Consider the following 17,959-nt stretch of genomic DNA (forward strand, 5'->3'; position numbering starts at 1 on the left):
GCCTTCTGGTTGGAACGTATTATAATGTTTAAGGCAAATGGCCAGATATTTGAGAGAAGGAGAGGGACGGAAAGAGGAAAATGGTGGGATGCATCGGCCAACCTTTGGAGGCACTGGGTATAATAAGGCGATATTCAAGAAGAAGAATTCATATTCATTATCTTACAGCGCAAGCCTCAGGGAGAAGTGTCCAGTGAGGCACTCTCCAACGGAGCAGTGGTATCAGAGCAGAAAGAATGTCCTGCACAAAAGCCCCACCAACTGACCTCCACTTGGACCCCATCTAAGCTGGGGCAGTGGCTTCTTCATGCCTTATTCTAGAGCCAAGGACGTAAGCAGGTGCTCAGCAAGCGTAGGCCTAAATATTTCACAAGCAAAGCTAAGGGTGAACCATGCTGGTACCCTGACTCTCAAATCTCCACCCTTGGGCACAGGTCAGATTGCCACGTGGCATATCTGTAAGGGGTAGTGTGGTCTTCGGAGGCTACTTCATGTCTTCTTTGCTGGACTGTTTGGGAGCTGTTGGCAAGGTCAGCTCCATTCAGCAGCTAACAGTGATTGAATGTCTCCTGGTTGGGCAGCTCAGTGCTGGACGCCAGGGAGAAAATGATGAACAAGACAAGGGTTCTGACCCAGAGGCCCTCAGGTCCAGTCAGAGAATGAGAAGGGCCTCCCCACCTCAATTATCTCAGCCCTCAAGCTGTCATGCACAGGCCTGGCTGAGCCGCTCCTGGGTCCCCCACCTGTAACTAGGAATGCGAATGTGGCCAGGGCCATCACCTGCTGGGCAGTGTTGGAGATGGCAGGAAAAGAAGGATCAGTGAGAGCGCCTCTGTTATCTCTGGACCTCCTTCCCCACAGACGATCCCCAGGGACACTCCGTTTTCTTGGAAGGTTTTTTTCCCTCTTACTGAGGGATTGAGGCAGGTAGGGACAAATCATAAACGTTTGGGGTCAGTTAAAAATTAAAAAGGGTGGGAGAGGATCTCTTTAAAAGCTTGGGAAGAAGGAAAAATGCATGAATAGCTACTTCTCCCAAAGAACTCATTCGGCTTGAATGAAAAGCTCCCTGAGAGAGTTAGTATTTCATGGGTACAGAGTTTCAATTTGGGATGATGAAAAAGTTTTAGAAATGGGTATGGTGATGGTTGTACAGCACAGTGAATGCAATTAATGCCACTGAACTGTACACTTAAAATGGTTACAATGATGAAGTTTATATTGTACATATTTTATCACAAGGACAAATTTTTAAATAAGACATGGCATGTTATACACTTGGCACAATATTTGTAAATATTTAATAAAAGCCTAATAACTGTTAGCTATTAAAAGAAAACAGCAACAACAACAACAAAACAACTCCGCCAGAAGTCAGTGTTGGTATAGGTCTGCCCAGAGCTTTCCTTTCTCTCCTCCTCCTCCTCTACCATCAGCCATCCCCAGTGGTTAGACTAGTTTGACGTTTCAAGGTCAAATGAGTGTTAATGAAACATCTCCTTCCAGAGGTGTTCTGGAAAAAAAAAAAAAAAAACCTTAAAAAAAAAAAAAAGTCCCACACAACAGTTCTCATGCACATTGTCTCTGACCTCCTTCTTCTCCAGATCTAAACCTGACCTTGCCCTAATAACCCAGGAACTATTTCCTAAAGTCTTCATTAAGTTTCCATTGTGGGCACCTGACGGAGGTTGTGCGTAGGGGTATCTAAAGCCCCTTTAGCTTTCTCCGGAACCCAAGTCCACAAGCCGCCCTTCCTCCTTGTGAAAGTGAGACTGTGCTGGAGGCCAGGTGTCTGCCTTCACCGGTGGTCAGGCCCCACTCAGGATAGTGGGAGGTTTGGCTCTGACACGGGGAGCTCAGGTGGGTTCGGTACCTCTGCTGAGGGGGCCTCTCCTACACGAAGGATGTGCGGCCACCAGGTGGCAGTGGTGCCATCCAAAGTGTAAAACGCAGGGCACGTCTGAAGGCTTGAGAATATACGCCCCAGCCCCTGAGAAGAGGGCTAAGGTTCAGAGATTCAGAGAACATTCCACTGACTCCTGAGGCCTGTGATCAACAGCATCACAAGCTGAGGACTTTATAAGTGCTGGTAAGGATACTCTCTCCCGCTACTACCAACGGTAGCAGTGGTCGTGAAGACAACAGAGATATCACTGAACACAGGGTTGTAGGCTTTACGTGGTTCATCTCATTCTGTCCCCAAACGACCCTATAAGGGCAGGGGCTATTTTCACCAGATGAGAAGACAGAGGCTTAGCAAGGTTGAGGATTCGCCCAGTGTCTTACGGTCAAGAAGTGACAGAGCTCAGCTGCTGGGCTGCTGAACCTCCTCTTATCCTGGCTTCACATCTGCCATTCCTCGCAGAGACTTCTTGAGGATGGCTGAGGGCTGGCCTACTGCCTTGGCACTTGTTATTTATCTATTTAAGTTTTATCCTCTGCCTGCTTGGAAAACATCTAATGCCATTGACACTACAAAGTTAAGTCATGTAATATACAAACAGAAGAGAAAGTATTAAAGGTGGCACCTGCTTAGGGAAGGTGGGTGCTCTAGAGCCAGACAGACTTGGATTTGAATCCTGACCCTGCCACCTACTAGCTGGTGACTCCAGATAAATCCCAACCTCCATAAGCCTCAAAGCCCACATTTGTAAAAGGGGGATTTTAACCTCTGCTCACAGGGTTGTTACAAGGATTAAATGAGAAAATATGTGGCGCCATGTTTTAGAGGAAGCAGATGCAGTATGTATTCCAGGCACTTGTTAAGAGCTGGTTTTTACAGTCCTGAATTGGGCCCCAAGTTGCCTAACACGAAGGCAAAAAGGGAACATAGAAACATGATGGAAATGACCCTTCTTGCTTCAGTCCTGTACAACAAAAGCAGCTAATAACTTCTGTTGAACACGTGTTATCCCCCAGCTCCATGCTAACACCTGAACTGCATCCTTACAACTCCTCTGGTCCTCACAACAACCCTGCTGGGCTCTAGTATAATTTCCCTTCTGGAGAAAAAGAAACTGAGGCTTAAAGCTAAGAAATAGAAGAGGAGGAACTAAACCTAAGTGTCTCATTCTCAAACCTATGCTCTTAAACCTTACACTACCATGCCTCACACTGAACCCAGTGGGTTGGTGCCCTCACTCCACAGAAAAGACCCATGAAACTCGCCACTCCATACAACCGGGGTTGCCCACTGCTACTCCTAGGAGGCCTGGGTGAGCAGGGAAGTGCTTAGTTCTTCACACAGCACTCACCTGGACAAGGTAATCCCTTGGTAAGAGAGGGAGACGGACGTGTTCCATCAGCTTTGCCATGTGCTCCAAACGGGTTTCTTTCTCGTAATTGATCCATGAAATCACAGCTTCAAATACCTGTAAGGAAAATCAACATAGGTAACTTTTGCAAAGAGACAATGACTTTAAACAGCTTTCAAACAACTTCCTCAACCTGAAAAAAGAAAGAAAAGTTACAAGTCACCCACAAAGGTGTTTAAGCTAATTTAAACACCTTTAAATTTAATACTTAAAAACACAAAGTCTCTACTATCTGACGTCAGAGAGTGCTCTCTCTCTCACACACACAGGTACGCTAAGAAAAACCTGCTACCCCAAACACAGAATCATCAAGGTTCATCGCAAAATGAAAATCAATTCCAATAGTTACCTCAGGGTAGAAATACAGAGCAGTAACTCTGAACCAAATTTTACAAAGACTGTCTAAGAGGACCAGAAGCCCTGGGGGTAATGTCATCATGCCCATCACACATCCCCATCTCTTCATCTATCTCCCATGTTCATTTAATGCAGAATAAAAACAATAAAGATATCCTCTGCAAAAGCTGACTGTAATGGTGAATGTGACACTGAATGACAGAAAATGGCAAAAATTTCTCCTTGGGTCAAACCTCTCCTTTGAGGAGAGATTTCATTTCTATACAAATCAAAATGGGGCTTGGAACCAAAAAGGGGAATCTATGGTTTGGATGTTTGCCTTACTCAAGGTTAAGTTCAAATTCAAACTCTGCACCACCATATACACAGAGACACATAAACTTCAATGTTGGTAAGACAGCGGGGAAACCACCACTGTTAATGGAAACTTAACTAACACGGCTTAAGAAGGGAAGGAAGAATTTGGCAATATCAATCAAAAATTCAAATGTGCATATCTTTGACCTAGAAATATCACTTCTAGAGCTCCAATCAACAAAAACATTCACAAAAGTGGTGCAAGAATATGTGTTCCAAGATGTTTGCAGCAGCGTTTTTGTAACAGGATAAAAAAGGAAACAATCCAAAATCCACTAGTGGAGAAATTATTAAACTAGTATCGATACCATGGGATATTTTCAGCTGTTAAAAAACAATAATAACAATAACAACTAGTAATAAGACAAAACACTTTCTTGTGCCAGAAAGCAAGAAAGTGCTCAAAGATTAAGGGGGACACAACGAACACAGAGCGAGCTAGATGGCGCTTTTTCATTGCCGTCGTTTGGGACAATTTAAACATCAAAAAGAATGATGAAGAAATCAGTTCTGCACTGACTGGGAAGGGGCCAAAGGAAACTTCTTCTGGTAATGGATATGTTCTTTATCTTGATAGGGCGGGAGCTATGTAAGCATATGCATTTGTCAAAATGAATTTAATTTTACACTTAATATCTATACATTTCACTGTGTGTAAATCATACCTCAATTTAAAATATTTTTAGTTAAAAGAAAAGGATAGTAATGAATCATAACCCAAAGAATAAAAAAAGAATCCATGAGTCTATAAGGACACTTTAAAAAGTGTGGGAAGGGCTGCTGTTCCCAGAGAAAGGCCTTCTAATAAGGTAAAAGGGATGACAGAATTAGAAAAACATTGTTTTGCAACCACCAATGTAATAACTGATTCAGCAAAGATCGCCCATAGAGGCTGAAATCATTGGGTGAAAAGTTGTTGGGAAAAAAGATATTCACGGTTCTCAAAGTGCCACCTGACAGATTATTTATTCATTACATGGGGAGAGTGGGGGAGCTTCAAACGGGTATATCTGACAGATACCACCTTTAACAAGTGGTCAAAGTCAGCACCACTAATAAATAGGACAAATTTGTATTATTGTGTTAGCCAAAAAGTGCCTTGGTTTTTAAGTAAAAATAAAAGACACATTTTTCATTTTCACCAACAACTTTATTGAACAACATATTCTCCGTTTTGTTCCACTACCTTCTGACATTTTTCAGGCAACTTCATAATTGCATCTTCCCAAAACTTTGTATCTTTTTGAGCAAAGAACTGTTCCAGGTGCCTTTTACAGTCTTCCAGGAAATTGAGCTTTTTTCCATTAAGAGAATTTTGTAAAGACCTAAATAAATGGAATTCCGAAGGTGCAATGTCTGGTGAATACGGCTGATGAATCAGAACTTGCCAGCCAAGCTGTAACAGTTTTTGCCTGGTCATCAAAGAAACATGCGGTCTTGCGTTATCCTGATGGAAGATTATGCATTTTCTGGTGACTAATTCTGGAGGCTTTTCGTTGAATGCTGTTTTCAGTTGGTCTAACTGGGAGCAGTGCTTGTGGGAATTAATTGTTTGGTTTTCCGGAAGGAGCTCATAATAAAGGACTCCCTTCCAATCCCACCATATACACAACATCACCTTCTTTGGATGAAGACCGGCCTTTGGTGTGGTTCATTTCGCTTGCCCCATGATCTCTTCCGTTCCACATTATTGTACAGTATCCGCTTTTCATCTCCCATCACAATTTGCTTTAAAAACAGAACGTTTTCATTACATTGAAGTGGAGAATCACATGCAGAAATGTGGTCAAGAAGGTTTTTTTCGCTTAACTTATGTGGAACCCAAACATCAAAGCGATGAACACAACCAAGCTCGTGCAAATGATTTTCAACACTTGCTTTGGGTATTTGAGTAAGTCAGCTCTCTCCCACAAAATACAACGTTGATTGTTCTCAATTAATGTCTCGATTTGATCGCTATCAACTTCAACTGGTCTACCCGACCGTGGGGCCTCGTCCGGCGAGAAATCTCCAGCACGAAACTTCGCAAACCACTTTTGACATGTTCGATCAGTCAGAGCACCTTCTTCATACACTGCACAAACCTTTTTTTGTGTTTCAGTTGGTTTTTACCTTTCTTGAAATAAGAAATCATAATATGCTGACAATGTTGCTTTTCTCCTTCCATCTTCAATATTAAAATGGTTACACAAAAATTCACCAATTTTGATGTCTTTTTTTTTTAAATGCATGCAAATGTGACAGCTGTCACAATACAATCTAACAAAGTTGTTTCAAATGAAGTTAAAGACAACTAAGTGGGACTTCCCTGGTGGTCCATTGGTAAAGAATCCGCCTTCCAATGCAGAGAATGTGGGTTCGATCCCTGGTCAGGGAACTAAGATTCCACATGCTGCAGGGCAACTAAGCCTGCGTGCCACAGCGCAACTAAGCCTGCGTGCCACAGCTACTGAGCTTGCACGCCTCAACTGGAGAGTCTGTGTGCCACAAACTACAGAGCCCACAGGCTCTGGAGCCCGAATGCCACAACTACAGAGCCCACGCACCTTGGAGCCCACGCGCCACAACTAGAGAGGGAAAAAAACCCACATGCCACAACTAGAGAGAAGCCCACGCACTGCAGCAAAGAGCCCACATGCTGCAATGAAAGATCCCGCATGCCTCAACAAAGATGCCATGTGCCGCAACCAAGACCCGATGCAGCCAAAAATAAATTTTAAAAATAAATAAATAATAAGTCTTAAAAAAAGGAAAACAAAAAACTAAGTGCTACTAGAGCCATCTTATGGAAAAAACCAAACGAACCTTTTGGCCAATCCAATACATTCCTGAATGTGATTTAATGAGAGGGAAACAGCATCCCCTAGGTAGTATTCTTTCTAAAATGTTTAACCTGAATCTTATAGTGAGGAAACAATCAGACAACTCCATGTGTGGGACACTCTACAACACAGGTGTCCTGGATTCTTCAAAACTGTTAGCATTATGAAAAACACTTAAAAAAAAAAAAAAAAGGCAGGGAGATAGTTCTAGATTAAGGGGATTTAGAGACATGAGAACTAAACGGGAGGCATGATCCTTGTTTGAATCATGGATTAAAAAGAAACAACCATGAAAGACTTTTTCTGAGACTGTTAGGAAATTTGAATGCTGACTAGATATTAGAAAATATTATTGTATCAGTGTTACATTTCTTTGGTATGATAATGGTTTATGGCTAGAAAAGGGAATTTCCTTGTTCTTAGGAGGTGCAAGCTAAAATACTTAGGGGTAAAGTGTCATGATGTCTGCAATTTACTGTCAAATGGTTCAGCAAAATAAAAGATTAAATAGAGAGAGAAAGAGAAAGCAAGTGAAGCACAACGTTAACAAGTGGTGAATCTAGCTAAAGAGTATATGAATGTTCATTCTTTCCAGCTTTAGTATAGGTTTGGAATTTTTCAAAATAAAAAGGGGAAGGGAGAAGAAAAGAACACAACCAAACTGGTGTAAATGATTTTCAGTGCTTGATTTGGATATTTTGAGTATGTCAGCTATCTCCCACGTGGTATAACGTTGATTGTTCTCAATTAATTTCTCGATTTGATCTCAATCCTACAACAAAATTTACAATTTCAAAATTCAAAGTTGAAAGCTACATCTCCCGGGGTGGGTAAAAAACCTCCAATTTTTCTTACCCTAACTGTATTTTTGTGTGTATTGATATGTTAATAATGCTTTGGCCCTATTTCCTAAACATATACTTAAGTCAGGCTGAGCATACTCAGATTGAACAAGATATCAGGAAGGAATCCATCAGAAAGGGAAGGGAAGGGAAGAGAGATGAGTGGAATGGAACAGAAGGGAAGGAGCAGTATGTATGTATAGTTTGCTATCATTTCTATATAAAATAACCTATATGTGTACAAACACAGACACACACACACACCATGGAAATCCTCCTTGTCTAGTTCATTTTTTAAAATTATTAACTGTCACAGAGCTATGTGTCTCACCCTTATCACATTATTTTGTAAACAGTTGTGTGTTTCTTCAAGTAGCCCTTAAGATCCCTGAGAACAGGGACCTTGTCTTACTTGCTGGTGCATAACACACACTCAAATATGTTTTAATGAATGAATGGACAAATGAGTTCAGAATAAGCATGTAAGCAGGCTGGAACAGACAGCAGGATTGGGGAAGCAGAGGCTGGTATCTTGGTGGGGAGGGCAGAGCCAGGCCACAGACCAAAGGATGCTGGAGACTCCTTGCTTTTGCTGGGTTAGGAGGTGGGCAGCCATGGTCCCGTTCTGCCCTGCACTGTGGTTACCCACACTTCCTTCCACTTCCCTTTACTGGACTGCAACGCTTGCAGCGTGAGAAGTGTACCAGCTCTGCCCCTGCACTTCCTGCCACCGAGCACAGTGCCAGGCACAGAGCGGGTGACCGGTTGAGAAAGCTTTCACGAAGAATGAACTGCAAGGCCTTGAGTAGGTGGGATTTACTGATCACGCCCTTCGCTGTCAACCAGCTTAGTCTTTGTTATAAAAGCTGCAAAGCAGGCTGAGTGTAATGACATTGATATTTAACCTTATCTTTATTTTTGGCTTGACTTGTCTAACTGGTTCCACTCAGTTGCACTGTTTACCTACTCAGCTGTGAAAGCCACAGCACTCGGCAGCAACGGTGACCTTCTCAGCAGCTAGAGAAGGCCGCGTATTTTTTTTCATTTAGACGTCATGCTTGGAAAATAAGCAAATAAACTTCCAACTAGCCTATGTGCCTAAAATCGCTCCCAACGGCCCCTGCCATCAAAGGACTGGGCAAGGCAAAGGGGCAACAGGTAGCGGCAGCAGCAGTGCATGTCCGTGCCGTGCCAGGCCCTGCGCCACACTCCCCAGAGACACTGTAACCATGGACTCTCCTGACGGCCACTGAGTAGACACTCCTGCCCCTTATTGACTGACTCATCCAAGTCCAGAGCCAGAAAGCAGCAGGGCTGGGCCCACACCAGCCCATCGCCAGCGCTCAGGCTCTTACCCGTTATTCTCAGCAGCTACCCAGCTGGCAAACCTCAGCCAACAGGCCACATGCACCTGTTTTTGTAAATAAAATTTCCTTGGAACACAGCCACACTCACTCATGACAAATCGTCTACGGCTGCTTTCACACTTCAACAGCAGAGCTGAATTGGGACTCTGTGGCCCACAAAGCCTAAAATACTTACTATCTGGCCCTTTAAAGGAAAACTGTGTCAACCCCTGGTCTGTAAAATCTAAGCAGAGACCCTGTGGCCTCAATCATGGGACAGGGTGATGTCTACTCAGATGAAAATACTTTTCATGGGCCCCACGATGAAATAATTGGCTGCCCACACGGCACACTTAGGGTTTCACTTTTAGACAAAGAAATAGCATCATTTCCTCACTGCTTCATGTTCCAGAACCAATTTCTTGAGTGCTACAAGGTTGCTATGTGGAAAGGAGATGGAGGAAATTGGATTTCATAGTCCTCGGCTCACACCTCCAACATAAGCACAAGCCTTGGCTAGAAAATACCAGATGAACCCGATCCTTCTACCCCACCCCCTAAGTTACTGAGGCAGCCAAGCCAGATGTTCCTGCACACTGAGTAAAGGGGGGAGCCCTTTACTGGCAAGGGGAAAGGTCCAACAGCTCATGGGATCCCAACCAGGGATTCAACCCGGGCCATGGCAGTGAAAGCCCAGAGTCCTAACCACTAGGCCACCAGGGAACTCCCAACAAGCTCTTGAATAGTAATGAGTAAGGGTCTCCCCATCGGGGTGGGGGTTCATTAATAAAGACCAGGGGCCTGGGTGGCAGACACAGTCCGCTTCAAATCACAGAGCTGTCTATTGTCAATAAGCCTTGGTCTCCTCCTCTCCAAATGGCCTTGAGAGCTGTTGTAAGCATTAGAAATGATATGCAAAACAGTATGCTGGGTAAAAGAAGTCAGGCACAAAAGCATGCACACACCAGGATTCCATTTATACAAAGTTCAAAAACTGGCAAAACTGATCTACTGCAAAGTCAGAATAGTAGTTTGGCTTCTCGGGATGGTGGGCAGTGACTGGAAGGAAGGCCTGGAGCTCCGTTTCTTGATCTGGATGCTGGCTTTGTGGGTGTTGCACCTTGTAAAAAGTTGAGCCGTGCACTTTGTATTTGCTCATGTCTCTGAGCTTACTCCAAGCTCACTTACTCTGAGCTTTTTTTCAACGATGTGTGAAATAGTCACAGTGATCAGCCAAGATAGATTTTTGGTCCTAGCGTGGTGGTACTCCCGTCATAGGCACTTACTGAACTGCGCTCTCCAAAGGAGAGCAGTAAGAAGAGTAACACTGACTCAGGGGCCCAGGCCACATCATTGTCTGCAGGCTGAGGATGTGGCAACTCGAATGCTGACCTCAGAGTGTGGCGGGGCTGCCAACAGCTCGGCCTAAGCACAGGATGTACTTCCTTGGGCGCTGGATGATGCCTCAGCAGCAAGCACTAAAGCCCAGCCTACTGGCTGAGGAGCTCCTGCCCACACCCCAGACCGACCACTGGCGCTGGTGGGAGAGACTAGGAATTCAGACAGGAGAGCCTGCAACACTAATGATCCCAGAAGACAAGGTCCAATCCCTTCCAGGAGATAAAATATCAGAATTTGTCCCCTGATGAGAGTTTTAGGAGATATAAGTACATAAAAATGTGATCATGCAGAGAGAAACTAACCTGTTCTTCTCGCTATAACACATACTTGGCACTAATCTAATTTTTTGAAGAAACTCAACCAATTTCTTCCTGACCTGTATCTAACATGTGGCCATTTCCCCGTTAGTTCTTACTCTGAGAAGCCTCAATAGTGTTTCATAAGAAGGCATGGAATTCTTGAGAAGTAGAAAGACATTTACCAGCTAGGGAAGCAAAGATTCCGAAAAGTCCAATAACCAGCAGCTCAGTGGCAAAACTGCAGTAGAACTCAGGAGTCATATCTCTTCTCCTTGCAGTGTGTTTGTCCTGGAAGGTTGCTTACCCTGCCCCTGGGTCAATGAGGCTGCCCACGGTGACAGCTGAACATCGGGTCTGCAAAGGGTATGCAAAAAACAGGCTATCTGCTCACAGGGTTAGCTCTAACCCTGTGAAACCTCCCATAGGAAAGAATCAGGTGCCTGGGAGGGGCTTGCTTCTCTGTGTTTTCCCTCCAACTGGGCAGGGGTGAGCAGGGGAGAGGGGAGGAAAGTCCTAACCAAAGAGCTAGTGATTTTGTGATTCCTACCACATCCACTTGTCCTCTCTCAAATAACAGGAATTTTTAAACAAAAACTACATGGAGGAAAAACAGGAGAAAAAATGGCAAAGATCCATGCCTCCCTCCGACCTCTAGTTCCCACATTTCTCCTTATTCTCTGGAAAAATATTAAAATTATCCCCATAATATCAGCTGGCTCAGGGCAGAGTCAGGCCCCAGTCTGCCTCTTCATTCCCTCGGGGAACGTCTGCTGAGCACCTCCTAGTGCCTCCCAGGGCTCTGTGTCAGGACTGTGCGTGACACAGAGACGGCTAAGGTACCCTCACAGCCCTCAAGGAGCTTGAGCGTAGTGAAGGGGATGAGTCGTGGGCAAAAGCAAGTGCTCTTGGAGGAAGAACAGCACCTGAGCCCTCGGAGAGGCCCAGGTGGCGCTGAGGGTGCTGGCGACACAGAGACAGCTACCACCCTCAGCTCCTGCCTGGCACAGAGCCGCAGGTCACGCCAACCACCCAGACCAATATGGGGCCCGGGAAGAGCTTCCCCTTGAGAAAGGCCCCAGTCAATGGTTACATGTATCACCTCATTTCATCCTCAGAACAGCTCTATAAGATAGATACTACACTATCATTACCCTCCTTCACAGATGAGAAAACTGAGACTTAGGCTCTTTTATTCATTCCTTCAACAGATATTTTTTGGTATCTACTCTGACACCACTCTGGCAGCAACCATAAGATAGTCAAAATTCCTGACTATACATGGTGTATACATTTTGGTAGGAGATAAATAACTGGCCCAAGATCAATCACTCAGCTTGTTAAAGTAGTGGAGCCAGGATTGAATTCAGTTCTTCTGGCTGCAGAACCTATACTTTCAAACTTCCAACAAGCAAGCTGCCTGGGCCCAGCCACAGACACTTAAAATCATCATTAATAGTAAGATACCACATTTCCTCTATTTTAAGATGCATAGTTTTAAGATGCATCTGAAACCTGGCTGCATTTTATAATATATGTTGAAAGAAACCTGTGGGCTGCTGGTAGAGAAGTAAGTCATAATATAACTGATACTGCGGTTCAAGCGTAAATTTCCCTAAATACAGGTTATTTGACTGCCGACGCAATTGAATTTTCTGCAAATGTTAACATTAAATCAGTTGGATTTTAACTTAAATGAAGATCCCTGATACTACTTCAAATACACTCAAAAAATTTCACTATATCGCAAGAAAAAGCTATTGTGCATGCAAGCGATTATGCCTATCACACGCAATGTAATTAAAGGGAGTAGAAATCACCAAACCTCTTGGAACAGATCACAGAATTTTCAAAGCCTTAAGGGCTAGCGTTCAAATGACAAACATCTAATTGTCAAAAGCTTCCAGCTATTTAACTTCCAGCAATATGTGAGCAATTAAGGGGAAAAAAAAAATATGCGTTTTGCCAAAGAGAAAATGCAGGCCAAACCCCACTATTCATTAATAAGACTCAAAATCACATAGCTAACCTTAAACATACCAAAGGGTTCAAGATCATGAGTAATATACTTTCTGAAAAGCATCACGTAACTCTGAAGTTACACATAACTTCTGAGAACCAAACATGATACACAACATCAATAATGTGAAAAATACCTACACTCCAAACTGATTCTACAGAAAGAGGAACCCATATGTAAGCATATGAATAAATGAAAGTCACTATAGAAAAGTTTTAAGAGTGTACATCTATTGTCATGTTTCTTTGTTTCTGGAAAGATGCAATTAAAACCATGATTTGTTTCACCATTACCAATGGCAAATCAATACCATTACCATTATCACTGGTACCTCCAAATAGAGAACTGTGATAATTACAATGATAGCTGCCATTTATTGAGCACCGTATCAAACACCGTATTTGATTTTTTTTCACCCATTATCTCTAATCCTCGTGACAACTCTATAAGGGAGGCACTCGTAGTATTTCAGTTTTACATGTAAGTAAATTATGGTTCAAAGAAACCAGTGACTTCTCAAGGTCATACAGTCAGTAAGCATCAAGCTGAGTGCGGAACCAGTTCTGCCCAAGTCCAAAACCCAAGTGGTTTCCAGGGCACTATAATGCCCCTCCCTACTAACAACCCACCTCCACCCCTGTCCTGGCATAGCACGCATAGATAAGCCCTCACCTAAAACTTACTATGATCTCAGGGAAGGATGGGCCAGGATGAATTTAAGATAGAAGGGTCTCCCTCTCAATCCAACACCCTAAGTTGATTCAACTCCTGCTACTTATGTGCCTGCTTCCATTTTCTCAAACTACACTTGAGGACATGATCAAGCAGACCCTAAACTGGCCAACAGCCCAACATTCACAGAGCCAATTGACTGGTTCATTCCTTCAAATTGTGCCAATTTGGTAGCACAGTCCAGAGAAGAAAGTACACAAGCTTAGCAAGAAGCGAGGAAAGCCTCTCCATTTCTGAGGCTGGGGCAGGAAGGGGCCTGTGGCCTGGCCAGAAGCATTCTTTCCCCTGGAGGTGCTGTTTCACATCAGCTAATGGGAGCAGAGACCTCCCTAAGCCTATGGGAGGGTCCAGCTTGTGCCAGTCACCTTCTGGGGATCTCCCTGAAGTCTCAGGACAGCCCATAGTTCCAACTGACAACTGCTTTTCTTCTTGATGAAATTTCTGCAGGACAACAGGCAGGGGCTTGTGAATTTCACACCCATTCTCTGGACATGTACCTTTGGATGCAGTCTCATCTACAACATAAAATCCTTCTTAAGGGCTTTTCCTTGAATATTCCCTCAGGAAAGGGCCTCAAGCTTGTATGCTAAGATTGGACTAGGACAATTCCAGAAACATTTACTGAGCATCTCTGAGGATGCAGAGGTGAGTAAGGTGTGGTCCCTACCATCAGGGAACTCACAAGTGAGTGGAGGAGGTAAGACCAGCTCAGAACTAACTACAATATAAAGCACAACAAGGTTAAGTGTTATCCCAGGGGAAAAAGGGATTAATTCCAGAAGCACAGTCAATAATCAATCCAGCTAACACTGACTAGGCACCCACTAGGTAGCAGGTACTATACTAGGCATTGTATATACCTTATCCCATTCAATCCCCCCAACCACCCTGTGGAACATGTTCTATTACTACCCACACTTTACAAATGAGGAAATAGATGGAGAAGCAAAATATCTTGCCCAAGGTCACATAACTGATTTGTAAATACTAGAGATGAGATTTGGACCCCAGTGGCCAACATGGAAGCGTATGTTATTTCCAGTATAGTAGACTGAATCTCCTGGAGTAAAGAAATTCTTCCTGGTAGAAGAAAAATCTGAACTGTTTGGGAATTCAACCAGGTGAAGAGGGAAGTAGAGAATATTCCTAGCAGAGGGTCAGAGATAAGGAAGGCCGGGAAGTAGGATAGATCAGCAGTCACAGGTCAGCTAAAGCAGGGGCAGAAGTCAAGCTTCTAGCACAGAGGAAGAGGTGTGTGGTCAGTGAGTCAGGGGACTGGGGTCAGGAGACCTGGGTTCTAGTCCTGGCTTGGCCACCGAAAAACTGTGTGTGACCTTCAGCAGTTTCTATCCCCTCTCTGGGGCTCGGTTTCCTCATCAGTAAAAATTCCAATTCCCTATCGGAGTAGATGTTCCCCAAAGGTCTGCTCTGGCTTAAATGCTCAGTGATACTCACAAGAGGCCGTGTGGGACTGTGGTTAAGACCAGGTGACATGTAAACCAGCTGAGTGACCTTGAACAAGCTAATTAAATCCTCTGAGTCTGTTTCCTCATCTGTAACGTGAGGACAACAGCGATGCCTGCTTCACAGGGCTGAGGTGAAGGCTGAGTGAACTTAGCACAGGGTTTGGCAAACTATAAACGTTTAAGAAATGGAGGCAGCTTTGTCACCATCATCATCATCACCATTACTCCTTCTTTAAAGGGTCCATAAAGTGAATGTAGTGGTCATGGGCCAGAAAGCCTTTTTTTTAAAAAAAAAAGGGACAAAAAAATAAGATCTTTTTTTTTTTATTTGAAAAAGAGAAAAGGTCTCATTGAACCACAAGTCCTTCCCATGACCACCTCACGAGAGAGGCTCCTGTTTCAAAGAAGGGCCATGTCATACCTTCTCTTCTGAAGAAACGGTCAGCTTGTCACTGGATATCAAGCTGCACACCTGGTCCAGACTTAGGCTAAGAAATTCTTCCCCCAGCATCACCTCTGGAAAGTGCTGCTCTGTTCCAAAAAAAGCAGAAGTTCAGAAAACAAAGTTATAACACACTCCTGCCCTTCCATGAACCAAGGCCATGACAATCTGTGGGATTCAGAGCAGAGTCCTGGGAGCTCTGGGGGAGGCAGGAGGCAGAGAGAAAGGCAGACATCCTGGCTGGAGGGAAACCAGCCTCTTAATTCAGCAGCAAAGGCATCCCCCTGTGTGACCCTCTGTCCTGAACATCATCACAGAGGAAAATGGGGCAGAGAGATGCAAGGTTATATTTTTTCCATGCTCCATGAGATTAATAATGGTGTTGCAGAGAAGCCTCACAGGGGCCTGCCTACTTAATTGAGCTCATTTCCCCTCAAGGCACAGGCTGGCAGAGTTGCAGACGGTGCCCCCTGCAGCTCAGCCAAACAAAAGTGGGTCAGAACTGCTGTGTCGCTCAAAGTCTCTGGGGTTCTGGTAGGAAGTCAACACTAGAAGGCTGGCAGAAGGGTTCATCCCATCTTGCCCAAGTCAAGCCTGCTATAGTGAGAATCTGGTTCACAAGAAGGCTCAACTAAGCTTTTGTCCAGGTGTGGCACCAACACAGCTGGCACCACCACCACTGGGAACAGTCCACAGCAGCTGAGCCTATAGAGGCTATAAGACGGAGGGGAGTTCGGGGACAACTAGAACAAGATAAAACTCACAGGCCCGAGGACCACACAAGGGAAATGCCAAGGACAATTCCTACCCTGACATTCGCCCAGGCCGCCATCCGGCTATTACAGAGGCATTTGCCAGTGAAAGAGCATGCACTTCAGAAAGAAGGACCTAGATTCAAGTCCCGGCTTTGCCATTTATGAGTTGTGTCTTTGAGCCAATGGCATCACCTCCCTGGGTCTCATTATCCCCATCTGTACAGTGGAGGTAAAAACCACGTCTCACTCCCTTCCCATGCTCTGATGAGAGAGGAACTGAGAACGTGTTTTGCAAGCGCCTTGAAGGTGAACCAGCCCAAGGGCTGACAATTCCTGGTGTAGCAGACTCTGAAGGTCACAGCGTCCTTTGTCATTTGCCCCAGACCTTGCTCCTTCCTCGGTTCTCACAACCCTGCACCATCGCCCCAGGAGCATCTGTGCTCCTTGCCCTCCAGACCTCTCCCCTTCCTTCTGTGGTGGCCCCGCTCTGCCCTGAGAGCTTCTTGGATAATTCCAGAAGCTCCCTACCCCCCACTTGGCCTGGCTGGCCCCTGGAGTGAGATCCTGAGTCCCTCCATGCCTGGGAGGCTGCTGAAACATCAACTCTGCCGCAGCTGCACAATGAAAAGGAAAATCAGAGCATGCTAATCACACTCATCAACTTCTTAAAAACCAAACAAACGAAGAACTTAAGGTTTAAATAATTTCTTGCAAAAATCATTTTTAACTTTTTATGTTGTAAGAATTTCAGATCCAAAGAATTCCCGTATGCCTTTCATCCAGATTTCCTGAATGTTAATACTTTACTCTCAATGACTGAGTTATAAATAATCTTTTCCATCTTTCACTGGACAAAAAGGGCTCCCCACTTGCTCCCCACCAGCCTAAGGATATAACTGAAGCCACAATTAAAGCTCACCCATCCTGAGGCTCAGGGATGCTTGTACAAGACAAGACAAATTTAAAAGTTCAGATCTTTTACAAATGGAAGCAGCCGTCAAAACGTAAGAAGCTGGTCTTACTTCTCTATATGTCAACAGAAAAAAGCCTTTAGTTAAAGCATAGATTTTAAGTATGACATTCAAAGCACCTCCCTAACTATGGGAATATTTAAGACTAGATAGTTATTTTTAAAGTGTCCATTCCTAAAGATTTTTAAATAAAAGCAAGTGAACAATTTTCTTTGGACAATGGGAATTCATTCTTGGCCCGGAGGCTTGGAAAGTAACAGGATTCTCCCTATACACTCTTTCTAGCCCAAGAAGTCTTTGGACCAGAGTCTCCCAATGTGTTGGCAACACCCAAGAAACAGCAGAGAGAAAACTGACAAAGTATAGGACAGGGAGGCTCTGTGGACCAGCCTCGGCTGAGCTCAGCAGGTGAGTCAGGCAAACCAGTGCCTACATCCCTGTGGCCCAGAGCCATACCTGGTCTTCCCACCTTTATCTTTGGTTGACTGAAAAACCTAACATTTGGAGGAGTGAAAAGAACAGGAGGAGGTGAGAAAGTAAAATTCTGAGCTGTAAGGAATTCTTCCTCAGAGCTCAGAAAGCCAAAAGTAGATGAGCTTGGGTTTTGAAAAGGAGGAAAATAGAAGTGCAGTGATGTGTATCCTAGGTGACTTGGTGAACAAACCAGAAGTCGTCAAAGATAAACCAAGGCAGGAAGTAGTCAGCCCCCCACACCTCCCCATCTTTCACACTCTGGGGCACTGCAGGATATGAATCTGGGTCCCTTCTCTCTGAAGTCAGCTGCTTATTTGCCCATCAAGAACCTCCCACTGAAAACCTTCAGAAATCCTCCCAGGAG

The 17,959-nt window shown here is 44.3% G+C and overlaps 1 protein-coding gene across 1 annotated transcript in view; it reads right to left on the reverse strand.

Annotated features, from left to right (window-relative positions):
- KLHL3 (kelch like family member 3) overlaps positions 1-17,959 on the reverse strand; it is a 111,188-nt gene that overhangs the window by 30,300 nt on the left and 62,929 nt on the right. The window contains exons 6-7 of the mRNA XM_068534470.1: positions 15,375-15,484; positions 3,255-3,371 (exon numbers count right to left, since the gene is read on the reverse strand). Coding sequence (XP_068390571.1) covers positions 3,255-3,371; positions 15,375-15,484 — 227 coding nt within the window. The remainder of the gene's footprint in view (positions 1-3,254; positions 3,372-15,374; positions 15,485-17,959) is intronic.

Source organism: Eschrichtius robustus, chromosome 2 (assembly GCF_028021215.1).
Source record: "Eschrichtius robustus isolate mEscRob2 chromosome 2, mEscRob2.pri, whole genome shotgun sequence".
In the NCBI taxonomy this organism is placed as follows: Eukaryota; Metazoa; Chordata; class Mammalia; order Artiodactyla; family Eschrichtiidae; genus Eschrichtius; species Eschrichtius robustus.